General features: G+C 39.1%; 1 protein-coding gene across 1 annotated transcript in view; it reads right to left on the bottom strand.

Moving 5' to 3' along the window:
- DNAH5 (dynein axonemal heavy chain 5) overlaps window positions 1-16355 on the bottom strand; it is a 250897-nt gene that overhangs the window by 90543 nt on the left and 143999 nt on the right. The window contains exons 53-55 of the mRNA XM_052659109.1: window positions 16211-16341; window positions 11596-11749; window positions 10309-10576 (exon numbers count right to left, since the gene is read on the bottom strand). Of these exons, the coding sequence (XP_052515069.1) occupies window positions 10309-10576; window positions 11596-11749; window positions 16211-16341 (553 nt within the window). The remainder of the gene's footprint in view (window positions 1-10308; window positions 10577-11595; window positions 11750-16210; window positions 16342-16355) is intronic.

Here is a 16355-nt window from a genome sequence, read left to right as displayed (position 1 = left end):
GCAAAAGTCCACCCAAAACCCAGGTCCACTGAGTTCGTGATGCCATCCAACCATCTCACCCTCTGTCATTCCCTTCTCCTCCTGCCCTCAATCTTTCCCAGGATCTTTTCAAAAGAATGAGTTCTTCACATCAGGTTGTGAAAATATTGGAGTTTCAGCTTCAACATCAGTCCTTCAAATGAACATCCAGGACTAATCTCCTTTAGGACGGGCTAGTCGGCTCTCTTTGCAGTCCAAGGGACTCTCAAGAGTCTTCCCCAACATCACAGTTCAAAAGCATCAGTTCTTCTGTGCTCAGCTTTCTTTATAATCCAACTCTCACATCCATACATGACCACTGGGAAAACCATAGCCTTGACTAGACAGACCTTTGTTGACAAAGTAATGTCTCCGCCCTTTAATATGCTTTCTAGGTTGGTCATAACTTTCCTTCCAATGAGTAAGCATCTTTTAATTTCATGGCTGCAGTCACCATTTGCAGTGATTTTGGAGCCCAGAAAAATAAAGCCAGCCACTGTTTCCACTGTTTCTCCATCTATTTGCCATGAAGTGATGGGGCTGGATGCCATGATCTTTGTTTTCTGAATGTTGAGCTTTAAGCCAACTTTTTCACTCTCCTCTTTCACTTTCATCAAGAGGCTCTTTAGTTCTTCACTTTCTACCATAATAGTGGTGTCATCTGCATATCTGAGGTTATTGATATTTCTCCTGGCAATCTTGATTCTAGCTTGTGCTTCTTCCAGCACAGCGTTTCTCATGATGCACTCTGCATAGAAGTTAAATAAGCAGGGTGACAATATACAGCCTTGACATACTTCTTTTCCTATTTGGAACCAGTCTGTTGTTCCATGTCCCGTTCTAACTGTTGCTTCCTGACCTGCATACAGATTTCTCAAGAGGCTGGTCAGGTGGTCTGGTATTCCCATCTCTTTCAGAATTTTCCACAGTTTATTGTGATCCACACAGTCAAAGGCTTTGGCATAGTCAATAAAGCAGAAATAGATGTTTTTCTGGAACTCTCTTGCTTTTTCAATGATCCAGCAGATGTTGGCAATTTGATCTCTGGTTCCTCTGCCTTTTCTAAAACCAGTTTGAACATCTGGAAGTTCGCAGTTCACATATTGCTGAAGCCTGGCTTGGAGAATTTTGAGCATTACTTTACTAGCGTGTGAGATGAGTGCAATTGTGCAGTAGTTTGAGCATTCTTTGGCATTGCCTTTCTTTGGGATTGGAATGAAAACTGACCTAGTCCAGTCCTGTGGCCACTGCTGAGTTTTCCAAATTTGCTGGCATATTCAATGCAGCACTTTCACAGAATCATCTTTTGGGATTTGAAATAGCTCAACTGGAATTCCATCACCTCTGCTAGCTTTGTTTGTAGTGATGCTCCCTAAGGCCCACTTGACTTCCCATTCTAGGATGTCTGGCTCTAGGTGAGTGATCACACCATCGTGATTAACTGGGTCATGAAGATCTTTTCTGTACAGTTCTTCTGTGTATTCTTGCCATCTCTTCTTAATATCTTCTGCTTCTGTTAGGTCCCTAACATTTCTGAATAGACAATTTATAAGAACCTACTAAATAGCACAGAGAACTCTATTCAATATTCTATAATGACTTATATGGGATGAGAATCTTAAAAAAGGTGGATATATGCTTACATATAACTGATTCACCTTGCTGTACAACAGAAACAAACACAGCATTGTAAATCAACCATATTCCAAAAAAAAAAAAATTGTTAGTTAATTGGCTATTTTAAAAAACTTAATACAGTTCTTAGGAACTATCTTTATAGCCCTAGCTAGGTAGATATATGTCAACATTTTTGGCTCCAGGCCTATGACATCAACAATTTTATTTTTTCTTTCACATACAAAACTGTAACAGAGCCTATCATAAGTCTTTGTTTTCTGGTACGTGTACAAAGACGTCTCTACACAGCTGCAGGTTCTGGTCAGCAGCCAGCCTATTTTATGGTTTACATAAGGATGAAAGTGGTACAAATGACTCAGAAATCAGTGCCACCTGGTACTCATATTTAACAACCCCATTTATATATTTATTTATTTATTTATTGCTCAGAAACTGCCATAACCTTAATTCCCCCAGGCTGTGACTGCATTTGTAATATAGAATGTTCGGCACTAAATTTTTTTTATGCCCTGGTGATCTTATTCTTAAATGTGGCACCTGGCCATCTGTAGTCAATTCTAATTTATGGTATCCTTTAAAAATGTATGAGTAAAAATCTTCTGTTGTAGACCTTTTTCCTCCCAACAGTGCCAAACATGGGACCAATTCTAAAACAGCATTTCTTATTATAAGACCTGGCCGTCAAGTCAGAGTGAATCCATCATCACAAAGACACAGCATGTGTGCTGAACACCTACCACTATGAAACTTGGTCTCAATCCCAAGGAATTTACAAGGCTTATACATAACACAGTTAAAGTTTATCATAAACATCTTTATTCATCTTAGGAAAAAATGGTCTATGGATTTCCTTTAAAAGTGCTAATAGTATTGAATGATGTAGATAAGAATTACAAATATAAATACAGCCAGTAAGGAGGGAGGAAAAGAGAAGGAATCAAGTGAACAAACCTATCAGGTGATGGTTAGCAGAGAAATGAACAATGGTATCCTCTCAATATTAGTGAAAGTTGCTCAGTCGTGTCCAACTCTTTGCGGCCCCATGGACTATACAGTCTATGGAATTCTCCAGGCCAGAACACTGGAATGGGTAGCCTTTCCTTTCTCCAAGGGATCTTCCCAACCCAGGGATTGAAGCCAGGTCTCCCACATTGCAGGTGGATTCTTTACCAGCTGAGCCACAAGGGAAGCCCAAGAATACTGGAGTGGGTAGCCTATCCCGTCTCCAGAGGATCTTCCTGACCCTGGAATAGAATCAAGGTTTCCTGCATTGCAGGTGGATTCTTTACCAACTGAGCTACCAGAGAGTAACTGATCACTAAATTAAGTTCTTAATGCCGTAACTGTGAGACCATTTACATCTATGTAAATAATAGAAACAGTTTATCCATTGGGTTATAAATAGTTTAACATATACACTGAAAGGTAATATATTAAGACACTTGGAAGCTATATTTTTTCATATAATTTAAGGAAACACTGTAAAGAACAACTTAAACTCTAGGAAGTTTAAGTCTAGTCATTGAAAACATATGAACAATTCTTGCCTGTGGGGGCAAGAAACTGTTGGTTTCTTAACTGTTGGTTGGTTAAACTGTAGGTTTTAACCCCAATGGCAACATTATTCACTATGTGCCAGGCATGATACCAAGTCTTTTATCTGGCATTATGGGATATTCTCAAGAATGTCCCCACTTTCTGAAAACTTTCTTGTATTGGTTTGGCTGAAAAGTTCATTAAAGCTCTTCTGTAAGATGTTGTGGAAAAATTCAAGTGAACTTTTTGGCCAACCCAATATTTACCATGTAATAATTTTTATCCTTCTTATGCAAACTGATAGTATTAACTGTTGTTATTGTTTAATCACTAAGTCAGGTCCAACTCTTTTGCAACCCCATGGGCTGTAACCCACCAGGTTCCTCTGTCCATGAATTTCCCAGGCAAGAATACTGGAGTGGGTTGCCATTTCCTACTCCAGGGGATTTTCCCAACCTAGGGATCGAACTCACATCTCCTGCATTGGCAGGCAGATTCCTTACTACTGAGCCACCAGGGAATCCCCATAATATCAATAATGGTGACTTTTTTCATTATTTAGCAAGTTTTCTTTGCATGTATTCAAAAAGCCAAAGAAAAAATTGGAATGGAATTTAAGCACATTTTTCCATAGACCCACAATCTCTGATGCAGGAAAGGTTAAAAAGGACCACTTCCTCTTAGAGTGACCCAATCCTGCTAAGACTCAGAGAAAAGGGCATGGAAAAATCCTGCTGTTGTCTCAATGTCCAATTACCAAGGTACCAAGGCCAGTTTGGAGACCCATCTTTAGGCTGATGTCTGAGGTTGTTGGAGGTTATATCCCGGTATTGTTTGTTCACGTCACTTGGTGTAGAACAAGGTGATGAGTATGTGGGACAGAAGGGAGGACACTGGCCTCAGTCCCTGAATTTTCCTAACTGGAAATTTTCAAATTTCCAATTCATTTGGATTCAAAGAACTGAAGTAATAAAGTGAGGAGGGCACATGAGTTGCATATCCAGTAGCCATCCCCTCTCTTTTAGTAACAAAAGAATCCTAAATTTGCTCCAAGTACCAATCTGCCCAACTAAAAGTCTTTGATTCCCCAAACTCTCTTGTAGCTGGAGGTGACCCAGTTCTGGCCAAAAACATGCAGACAAAAGTCCCTGGGGAAGAACCCTGTCCCAACTAAGAGACAAAGCTTCATGTGGCACCAACAGACACAAAGCCCTGAGACGCAGCAGCCCTACAAGAACAGGAGCCTCACCCTAGGATGACAGCAAGCTAGGCATAAGGTCCCCAGTTGTATTCTAGGCTGCACATCTCTGTACTTCCTTGTTAGCAGGAAAAAGAAAAAAATAAAATAAAAACCTTGTTTATGCCAAAAATAAAACAAAAAATTTGCGTAAGCCACTACTGCTCTGGTTTTCTCTTACAGCCAAACACATAATTAATACTATGTTCAGAGGGGAAAGATATCTAATCCTGGCAGATCCTAAATCACAAAACTTTATCAATTAATCCTTAGAATATCCCTAAGTGATGGATATCACTATGTATATTTTACAGATAAGGAAAATGCGGCTTACAGAAGTTTGCTTGCAGGCAGGAGCATCAGAATTCAAAGCCAAAGATGATAAATTCCAATGCCTAAAGCCCCTTGATTTAGAAATTCAAATACAACAAAATATAGAGTCTTTAGAGTGTTAAACAACATTTTTTATTGGAGCTCAAAGTTCAAAAGTATCTTCTGACTAACGTGCTTCATAAACAAAATATGCTAATTGTTCTGGGGACTGCTAATTGCAGCGGGGACTACTGCAGTTGGTATTCCTTTCTGAGCGGTTCTGAGTGCAGTTGCCTCATTTCTGTTTATGCTCCATTGTTAGTTGCAAGCAGTTGCAGAAGCAGTAGTGTCTGACTCAGAAGGCGGAAATCCTGTATACTATATTAATAAATCAAGTAATATTTTTGAAAAAGGGCCAGTTTATATACATAATTAAAATGGCCTTCTTTGAAAAGAAATATATGCCATATATATGCTTATATGATTTTATAAGCATATTGATTTTATTGAGATGTTATTTACAAATAAGGATGGCCTATTTTAGTAACAATGTGCTTATTTAAAATGGAGTCCAGTAGGACATTAATAATTATCTTCACCTTGGAGAAATCTGAATGAACTGAATTTAATAGTGAGTTTGGAATCACTGACTTTCATTAAAAAACACAATATCACCAGAATAAAGATAATAGAAATACTTAGAAACAATTCAAATCAACTCCATATTAAGCTAAAAACAAAGATTTGCCAAAATGGAGATTCCTAAATGGTGGGAAGGCCAAGGATTTTATAGTGTAAGATAAAGCATATTTTTCTTTAAATGTTTCATCTAAAGATTCAGTCCATTTAAATTCATGCATATAAAGAATTTCATTTTTTCAGAAGCAATATAATTACTATAAAATCTTGTATTTATGGTATGTGTGAGATAAAGAGGAAGACACTTGGCTTATTCTGAGTATCTTTAAATTAGAAAAATACTCTAAACAATAAGAATAAACTATCCAAAAAAATAAGAAAATAATACCATTCATAATAGCACCAGAAAATAAAATACTTAAAAATAAACTTCACCAATAGTGTGAAAGCCTTGTATTGAGAACTATAAAACACTAATGAAAAAATTATAGTACATATAAATATATAGAAACACATTATATGTTCACAACTTGGAAGGATTAATATTGTTAAAATGTCTATAGTACCCAAAGTAATTTACAGATTTTATGAAACCACTATCAAAATTCCAATTACATTTTATAAAGAAACAGAAAAATTAATGCTAAAATTCTTATGGAACCACAGAAGACTCCCAATAGCCAAAGCAACTTTGAGCAAGAACAAATCAGAATCACTTCCTGTTTCAAAATGTATAACCAACCTACAAAACTTAAAACAGTATGATAAATACAGGCATGTAGATCAACGGGACAGAATAGAGAGCCCGGAAATAAACCCACACATATACAGTCATGGGATTTTCAAAAAGGGTGCCAAGAATATTAATACAATAGTGCAGTAAGTCAGACAAAGACAAATATCCTATGTTATCACTTATACGTGGAATCTAAAAAAAAAAAAAATTATACAAATGAACTTATTTACAAAGCGGAAATAGACTCGAACACATAGAAAAACAAACTTATAGTTACCAAAGGGGAAAGGTGATAGGGAAAGAAAAATTAGGAATTTGGCAATAACACATACACCTGAAGAAGAAAATGGCAACCCACTCCAGTATTCTTGCCTGGAGAATTCCATGGACAGAGGAGCCTGGCAGTCTACAGTCCATGGCGTCGCAGAGAGTTTGACATGACTGAGTAACTATTGTTCACTCACTCACTAAACACACTACTACATATAACATAGATAAACAAGGGCCTACTGTATGACACAGGGAATTACAATCAATATTTTGTAATAACTCACATGTGAAAAGAATCTAAAAAAAATATATACATTTATATACAACTTAATCATTTTGTTGTACACCTGAAACTAACACAACATTGTAAGTCAATTATACCTCAATAAAAAATAAAAATTAGAAGTAAACCACAATAAGATATAACCTCATACTTGTTGAGGTATATATGATCAGGAAAAAAAATATATATATAAGCATTTGCCAGGATGTAAAGAAATGAGAACCCTTGTACACTATTGGTGGGAATGTAAATTGATACAACCACTATGCAAAACAGGACATTTCTCAAAAAAATTAAAAATAAAACTACCATGTGATCCAACAATCCCACTTCTGGTTATATATCCAAAGAAGTGAAAATCAAGATCCTGAACAGACATCTGTCCTTCCATATTCACTGTAGCCTTATTCACAATAGCCAAGACATGGAAACAGCTCAAGTGCCATCCATGGTTGAATGGATAAAGAAAATGTGACACTTACATACAATGGGATGTTATTCAGCCTTTTTTTAAAAAAAGAGAAGGAAATTCTGCCATGTGCAACAACATGGATGAACCTGGAAGGCATTATGCTGAGTGATGCATAAGCCAGACCACAAGAACAAAAACTACATGATGTCACTCACATAAGGAATCAAGAGAGTCAAATCATTGAAGCAGAGAGTAGACTGGGGGCTGCCAGGGGCCAGGGGAGGGAAGTGGGGACGTGTTAGACAAAAGGCACAAAGTTTCACTATACAAAATGACTGAGTCCTACAGATCCCCTGTGTGCCACTGTGCGTAGAGTTAACCATATTGTACTGTATACAGTTAGGGTCTTGCTAAGAGGACAGATCTTACTTTAAGTGTTCTTATCCCAAAATAATCATTATCATCTTCATCATTTAAGGGAGAAGCACTCAGGGAGAATGGGAGAAAGAGGGTGTTGGGAGGGAAGAAAAAGGCCACTTTCGAGAATCAAGAAGGCAAAACCAATACAATATTGTAAAGTAATAAATAAATAAACAAATAAAAATTTTTTTTTAAAAAAAGAACAGAGCAGCAGGAAAGAGTGACCTCAGTTAAGGATGGGAAGGCAGACAGACCAGTTCTTCCCAGCCTCGAAGGCCACGCTAGAGACTGTGCTTTTTTCCTGAGGGCAGTGGAAGGTTTTAATTAGAAAGCAATGTGATCAGGTTTATGTTTTCGTCACTGTTCTGAAATGTGAGATGGATGAAAGACAGGTGAGAGAGGAGGAGAGATGGTTAGAAAGCTATTCGAGTTTTCCAGGTGAGTTACAACGATAGCTTGGCCCACGGTGCCACTGAAAGGGAGAGTTGGATAGATTCCACCGTATTTAGCAGATAAAGTTGGCATAACTTAGTGATGGAGCAGACTTCAGAGTTAAAGAAAGGTGTTAAAGACAAAGAGCTCTCAGATTGTCGAGTTTCATGGACAACTGTGCCACTCCCTGAGAGAGACTGACCTGAAGAGGCTCAGTTCAGTTTTGGACATTTTGGGTTTAAGCAGCCTGGGAAACATCGACAAGACTGTGGCAAGCACGCAGTTGAGTGCACAGATTTCAAGCCAGAGGACATAGGATACCAGAGATAAAAAAATAATTGATGGGGCCTATTACACGGGAGACTGTGGATGAGCTTGCCAGGAAAGAGAGCTGGAGGGAAGAAATGAGTCTGCCTTGCCCTCCAATATGCCTGGCTCCATAAATGGCTTGTGAAGCTCAATAAACATGTTCTGAATAAATGAACAAATAGGTGATGCCTGAAAGTCAGGACACTTGCTAGGAGCTGAGGACATAGAAACAAAAAGTTTCCCTGCCCTCCATGGAATCTTGGCTTAGGTTGATGCAAAGAGATTTAAAAGAATGGGGCAGATTGTGAGAAATCAACAAAGGAAGCACCTATGTCTTGCGATAGAAGGGATAACTGAAAATAAAGACTTGCTAGGAAGGGCTCATAATTTAAATGACATCATCCTAATTATAGTACATTATGGTGTCTGTCACCTGAAATTGTTATTTTTATCATTAGTAATAATACCTTACATGATAGTCTACAGAGCACTTGCATACCAATTATCATATTTCACAGTATACTTGAATGTAGCTCTTAAATACTGAGGTTTTACGCTCTGCATTTATATCTTACCTCAAAGAATTTTAAAGTTTTATCCTTAGTTGTATTGATATTTAAATAGGATTTTAAATTTTTTAATCATGGGCACTGTCTCAAATCTTATAAGAGGGAACACTGTACATCAGTATTTCAAACATATTAAAATAGTCTATGTTTAAAAGACACAGATCAGAAAAACGTTACTATCGAGAGTGGAGTGCTAAGAATAAAATGTCAGTAGTAAAAGAATCCACCCGCAATGCAGCAGACTCGGGTTCGATCTCTGGGTTGGGAAGCTCCCCTGGAGAAGGAAATGGCACCCTCTCCAGTATTCTTGCCTGGGAAATCCATGCACAGAGGAGCCTGGTGGGCTACAGTCCAGGGGGTCACAAAACAGTTGGACATGACTTAGCTACTAAAAAATCAACACTGCTGTATATATACTATACATATATATTGGCTATAGCTATTGGCTTCTTGCACCTCTGATAATTCCTTCAGCCCCACTGTCCCCAGTTTTCCATGTATAATGAATGGGAGACAGTGAATCAGTCATTCTCCCACTGGGAACCGCAGAGCTAGGGAGGGAGGTATGGTCGAAGCAGGTGACAGGGCCATGAAAGGATGAGGCTTCAGAATCCTTCCTCCCCCCTGCTTCTCATTGTTTTATCTATTAGGACTACCTGCCATGTTTTACTGGAAAATAAGCCTCTTCTTAATTATTATGAAAGCATAACAATCAGGCAAAAACTCTGAAAACGACTGCCCTGAATCAGGGTTCCCCTGAAGTCTTGATACAATAGGTCAGAGGTGAGGCTTAACTATCTCCATCTTTTAAAATAGCTACAGACACTTTCTCACCAAAAGCTGAAAAAGCCATAAACTGAAGAAATGCTCTCTGACATCTCCTATACAACTTTCACGTTCAATTGCATTTACGGAATAAGAGAAGCATTCATGTTCCACAGGATGGAGGATTAAACAGAAGCAGAAGCAGCAAGGGCTCCAATCATGAAAGTCTCTGTTGAACAATCCTTTTTCAGGCCCAGAAACCATCAGAGGATGGATGATAACGTTTTCCTCTTTGATTTCCAGCCCTGCAGCCACAAGAAGGAATTACTTGGCTTAAACTACTCTGAGGTTGACCAACCCACTTTAAAAAGAACACAAATGCTATTAGAGAGATTAAAACCTCAGTGTCCTCCTGTGATGTCCCAGGACCTGCCTGGGGACCAACTGAGACAAAGCTTTAAAACACGCTGAAAACACTAGAATCACTGTAAATTAACCCAAGGGGTTTCAGACTGAAGATGTCATTTGCTGATAACCACACTCTGGGAAAAAAATTAGCTGCCAAATGAGAAAGAGTAAAGTCTTGCAAAAATCCTCAAACCCTGGACAAAACTTTTGGCTCAATCCAGTGGATGGCACAGAATATAAATACATACACACACACACACACACACACACACACACACACAATAAACCAGAAATTCTGATATAAAAAATCTCCCCCATACTAACCAGCAACTAAAGCATCCTTGGGCCATCGGCTGAACCAGTCAATAGTGCATCCTGAAATAAGGGCAGGAAACTTCAGAGCTCGATTCCGAAATTTCTCCCCCACCGGCGAAAAGCAGAGAACAACGTGAAGGTTCTGTCGGACCCGGCTCATGAAGTAGTCATACAGGTTTTCATTCGTAGGAGGGCGCCTAGGATACTCTTTTCTCATGACTGATACGAGATCACTATTAATTTCATCAATTTCATCACGAGCAAAGAGGTTGGAGACCTTCGAGAAAAGTTCAGACATCAAATTCAATACAGCCATATAAAAATAAATCAGAATTTATAGCCTGATATGTACAATGTATTTTCTTCATTTGTGTCCTTAAACTCATGCTTAGAAAATCAACCCAAGTCCTCACAATAAGATAGACCACATTATAATACACATAAATTGTTCTGTTTTAAAGTCACAGGCCTTTTTTTTAATTTAAATTTATTTATTTTAATTGGAGGCCAATTACTTTACAATATTGTATTGGTTCAAGGGAGTGAATGGACATATCAAAAATCCAACCAGCTTTTCTGTTTTTCCATCTCTCTCGGAGCTTCCATTAACATCTTCAACATTTTGATTGGGGGTTTTATTCCTCAGAAACCCAACAGAAAAAGCCATTCTTCAAACCAATCACCCAATACCAAAAATAGTACTGATTCAGTACTTTAACAGAGAGAAATACAGAAGGAAATCCTCCTAACTCTGGAGGGATTCTGAAGAGGTGAAACACGTATGTGGTACATATCCACAATGGAATGTTACTCAACCATAAAAGGAACGAAACTGAGTCATCTGCAAAGATGTGGATGGACCTCGAGTCTGTCATACAGAGTGAAGTCAGAAAGAGAAAAACAAATATTGTATCTTAACACAAATATGTGGAATCTAGAAAAATGGTACAGATGAACCTATTCGCAGGACAGGAATAGAGACCAGACATGAAAAGAATGGGCTTGCTGATACAGGGATGCAAGGGGGGGGGCGGGTGGAATGCACTGGGGGATCGGGACTGACATATATACACTACTTTGTATACAATAGCGAGCTAGTGGGAACCTGCCGTAGAGCCCAGGGAGCTCAGCTCAGTGTTCTGTGATGACCTAGAGAGGTGAGATTGGGGTACTGTGGGAGGGAGGTCCAAGGGGGAGGGCATATACATACAGTTAATTCACTTCGCTGTACAACAGAAACCAATGCAACACTGCAAAGCAATTATACCCCAATTTAAGAAAAGAATAAGCTCCTACCTCACCCGATGATAAAACATTATTCATATATTCCAAAAATGACTCATCTTTAATTTCATTGTCTGTGAAAATAAAAGTGATGCCTTTGCCTTGCTGACCAGCTGTTCTATACAATGTCTTCAGGTCTTCCATCAGATTTGACGTGTTGTAGGATCTAGAAAGAGTGTCGTTGTGACATTAGTTAAAACATGTTCTTGGGAAGGAAAGATCCTTGTAACAATGCTTTATGCCATTTGGTTAACCAAAAAATGCTGATATTATGCTATCAGGTAGATATTTTGTTGTAGGCAACTGTTACTGGTTCACTGTATTTACTTGCAAAAATGAAAATAATTTTTAAAACTCCACATTTTATAAAACATAATATTACACACAAAAAAACATCTAGAGTGAAAAACCAACCTGAAACAAAAGTGTGATTTTTAGCACAACTAAATGCCATCAAAATGAGTATACATGTCTCATTTTGAAAATATTTGTTGAAAAGATAATGAAAAAGCCAAGCTGGAATATTTACTAAGCACCCATCTGCAGTTGATATTTTAGAAGCTACCTCATAAACTGAATTAAACTAAACTAAAGAATTTCAAGTCTTCATTATATGGCATGAGGGAGACACCCTGTTATAAATGGGGCCCTCCTAATCCCCCAACACAACTATTTTCATTGTATCTTTGTATCTTACGTGAAAGAATTTTCTGAGCAATCAGTGCACTGCAGTAGAATCTTTGGAAACATTATTAAATATCCCACTCTAACTCTTATCTCATGTCTAAAACAATCCTTTAGTGAAAGTCAACTTGCAATCATGAAATGTGAGAGAGGTCTCAATATAGAGGAGCCCATGACTGCCAAAAGGGAAAATTAAGATATTCTTATCCTGGAGACTCTGATTCAGTAAATTAGCATCTGAAGTTTTTGTCATTAGATAAACTCAGAATTCAAGGCACAAGAGCCAACGGCCTTCTGATTTTTAAAAAGCTACAAAATATTTAACTTCTATGCTCTGTGCTTTTTCAACATTTAAAACCTAAACTCTGGAACCAGAAGCACCACTACCATGCAGCAAAATTTTATTTATTTTTAACTGGAGGATCCTTGTTTTACAATATTGTGTTGGTTTCTGCCAACTTGAACCAGTCATAGGTATACATATGTCCCCTCCCTCTTGAACCTCTCTCCCACCTCCCACCCCATCCCACCCCCCACGCAGCTAAGTTGTTACAGAATACCAGGTTGACCTCCCTGTGTCGTACAGCAAACCCCCACTGGCTATCTATTTCACATATGGTAATATAGTCGCAAAGAGTCGGACACGACTGAGCGACTGAACTGAACTGAACTGAATGTGTATATTTCAGCACTCCTCTCTCAATTCATGCCCCCCTCTCCTTCCCCCACTGTGTCCATAAGTCTGCTCTCTGTCTGCATCTCCACTGCTGCCCTGAAAATAGATTCATCAGTACCGTTTGTCTAGATTCCATACATACACATTAATATACAATATTTGTTTTTCTCTTTCTTACTTCACTCTGTGTAACAGGCTCTAGGTTCATCCACCTCACTAGAACTGACTCAAATTCATTCCTTTTTATGACTGAGTAACATTCTGTTATGTATATGTACCACAACTTCTTTATTCATTCATTTGTCCATGGACAGCTAGGTTGCATCCATGTCTTGGCTATTGTAAATAGTGCCCATGCAGCAATATTTCATGAAGACTTCTAGATAAATAAGATCTGAAAGGTGAGAAAAAATGTTTGAAGACACAGCCCCCTGAGGAAGAAAGAAAGAGGCAGGAGGGAGCGAGGGAGGAAATGGAAGGGAGCGAGGGAGGAAATGGAAGGGAGAGAGAGAAAAAGAGAGATAGGTAGGGAGAACAAAAGAAAGTATCTTCTTGAGATATGGAGAAAACTTTCAGCCCAGTCTCCTAGATCTCAAGGACCCCACTGCTTCAAATAACATGACCTGAGTCATCTAACAAATAGCTGTGCTTCCAAAGGAGAGTCTGTTAATTGCCTGAGCCTTGACCACATGGCTATGTAAAGGCTAACGTAGTAGGATGGTCTCTGGAAGGTTTTGAGAAGCCAGAGAAGGCCCTGACCATCCTCTTTCTCAGCACAGGAGCATCCCCAGCACAACACACAGAGGAACTAATTTATCGCAGAGAGAGGAGCCGAAAGGTATTTTTTCTGAGCCAGCAGTGTCATCAGTCATGGCAGACCAGAAACCAGAAGCACTGTGGTCAATTCCCAGGCTTATCTGGGTTTTCATGCAAATCATAGCCTTTCTGAGCCTCAGCTATAAAATATTCTGCCAACCCACAAAGCCACAAAGTTCTTTCGAAGATCATATTAGCGTGTGCATGTAAAAGTACTTTGAAAACTGTAAGTTTTATATAAAACATGAGAACAAAAATCTGAGTTCAGTCCCTTTTCTGAACAGGTTATCTTTCATCTAATGTTGCTTCTATCCACAAACCAGAAGAACTATACACAATGTAACTAAAATTATTTCTCTCTGTTTTAGTACTTGGGAAAAAAACATTTTAGATTGATTCTCCAAGCAGAATTCAGTATTTTAGACCAAATAAAAGGTGTAACAACAACAACCTGAGTATCTGGCTCTCCAAACCCAGTGTTTAATCATTTCTAACCTTTGTCCCAGCAAGTGGTGATGAGCCTCCATCTCAGAGATCACAGCACCAAACCGACATTTAGTCAACACCCGACAGGCAAGACTCCCACCTAGAAATTAACTTCTAAAATTTTCTGCCCAAATAAACTTTCCAAACGGGCCTCTTGCTTCTCAGCTTATCTTGGTTCATCCTGAAGCTCTGTTCGGCCTCTCTTTATCTTCCATTTTCACTTCCGAATTGTCCCTGCACTGCACACACGTATCTGAGGACAACTCTTCTGGGGGTCCCTACTTTGATGAGTAGCAGCACAAACTATCCAGTTTCCCAAGCTAGAACCAAGATGCACCAATTTCAAAACTGCCAGTTTCTTGAGGATCTCTTGAATCTGCCCTCTATACTTCACTCTCACTGCTTCCGCTCTGGACACCACCATCTTTTGCCTAGATCTCTGAGTTAGCCTTCTAACCTTTCAGTTTCATTCCTTCTGTCCATCTTCTCCACGTGCAAATCTGACACACCTCCCCTAGTGGAGACTCACAAATGGTTTCCCAGTGCTACGATGAAGTGAAAGTGGCTCAGTCGTGTCCAGCTCTTTGTGACCTGATGGACTATACAGTCCATGGAATTGTCCAGGCCAGAATACTGGAGTGGGTAGCCAGTTCCCTTCTCCAGGGGAATCTTCCCAACCCAGGGACTGATGGCAACCCACTCCAGTACTCTTGCCTAGAAAATTCCATGGATGGAAGAGCCTGGTGGGCTACAGTCCATGGGGTCGCAAAGAGTCAGACACGACTGAGCAACTTCACTCACTCACTCACTCCCATATTGCAGGCAGATTCTTTATCATCTGAGCCACTAGGATGAAGTCCAAATTCCTTATGACACCTCCAAAGACTTGCATTTTTCTTCCTTTCCCACTTTCCACCTTAAGTTATATACCAGCCATATGTAACAACTTCCAGGGTCTCAAATGTAACTTTACATGTGCTGATCCTTTTGCCTGGAACATTCTCTACTGTTTCTCTTCTCTGAGATAATTCTTACTCATTCAGATCTCAGTTGAAACATCTCTTTCTCCAGGAAGCCTTTTTGACCATCCCCTAAAGTAGGTTAGCAGTCTTTCCCTCACATTTCAGTAGACTCTAGTCTGCACTTATTTCCTTAATGGAGATAAAACCTACGTATCACGTCTTACTGAATGAGTTGCTCAGTTGTCCCTGTTTAACTGCTATAAACTCTGTGATGACACAGGTCAGGCTTAACTTGCTTATCGTGTACCCCAGCAATGAGCCAGTGCCTGACACATAGTTGGTGTTCAATGAATACTTTTAAACACATGAATAACTAAATCAACAAACTTTTAATCTATTTTCCCAGTTTACCAACAGTTTACTATTCTTGAAATCCAAATTAATATTTTTTTGCCTGCATGCTCAGTTGCTTAAGTCGTGTCCGACTCTTTGTGACCCATGGACTATAGAGGGTCACAAAGAGTCAGGCCCCTCTGTCCATGGAAGTTTCCAGGCAAGAATACTGGAGTGGGTTGCTATCTTCTCCTCCAGGGTATCTTCCTGACCCAGGGATCAGACCTGTATATCCAGCATCTCTTGAATTGGCAGGCAGATTCTTTACTGCTGAGCCAGGTGGAAGCCCTAAATTAACATTTAGAATGGATGAGTTTCTTCTAAAATGCACTAAAGGAATATACATAATACTCATATCAAACATAACATGAAAACCAAGAGGCATCTATTGATGAAATGAGAGGCTGAAATGTTTCTAAAGCAAATTATTCATGTGAAATTTTCATGGTCTATGACAGAGGTTGAAAGAAAACAATAATAAGTCAACATTCAAGAAAGAAAACTATTATGGTTCCTTTACATTAAGATAAATGCATTCTTAACTCCAAGTGGCTTCTAAGAACCATTTATCAAAATCCATTTCAGGTTAATTAAAGTGAAGGCGTATTACCTTGTCAGAGTGATCTGGAAGGAAGTGTAGCCGGCGATGAATGAAGCCAACCTTGTTAAGCTCTGCTTCCCTGATCCGCCCACCCCAACCAGGAGGGCATTTCCCCGGGGAGTACGAATGACACGTGAGATCTAGAATATGGAAA

Source organism: Budorcas taxicolor, chromosome 20 (assembly GCF_023091745.1).
Source record: "Budorcas taxicolor isolate Tak-1 chromosome 20, Takin1.1, whole genome shotgun sequence".
NCBI lineage: Eukaryota > Metazoa > Chordata > Mammalia > Artiodactyla > Bovidae > Budorcas > Budorcas taxicolor.
The sequence above is the reverse complement of the archived record's forward strand: the minus strand, read 5'-3'. Positions and strand labels throughout refer to the sequence as shown.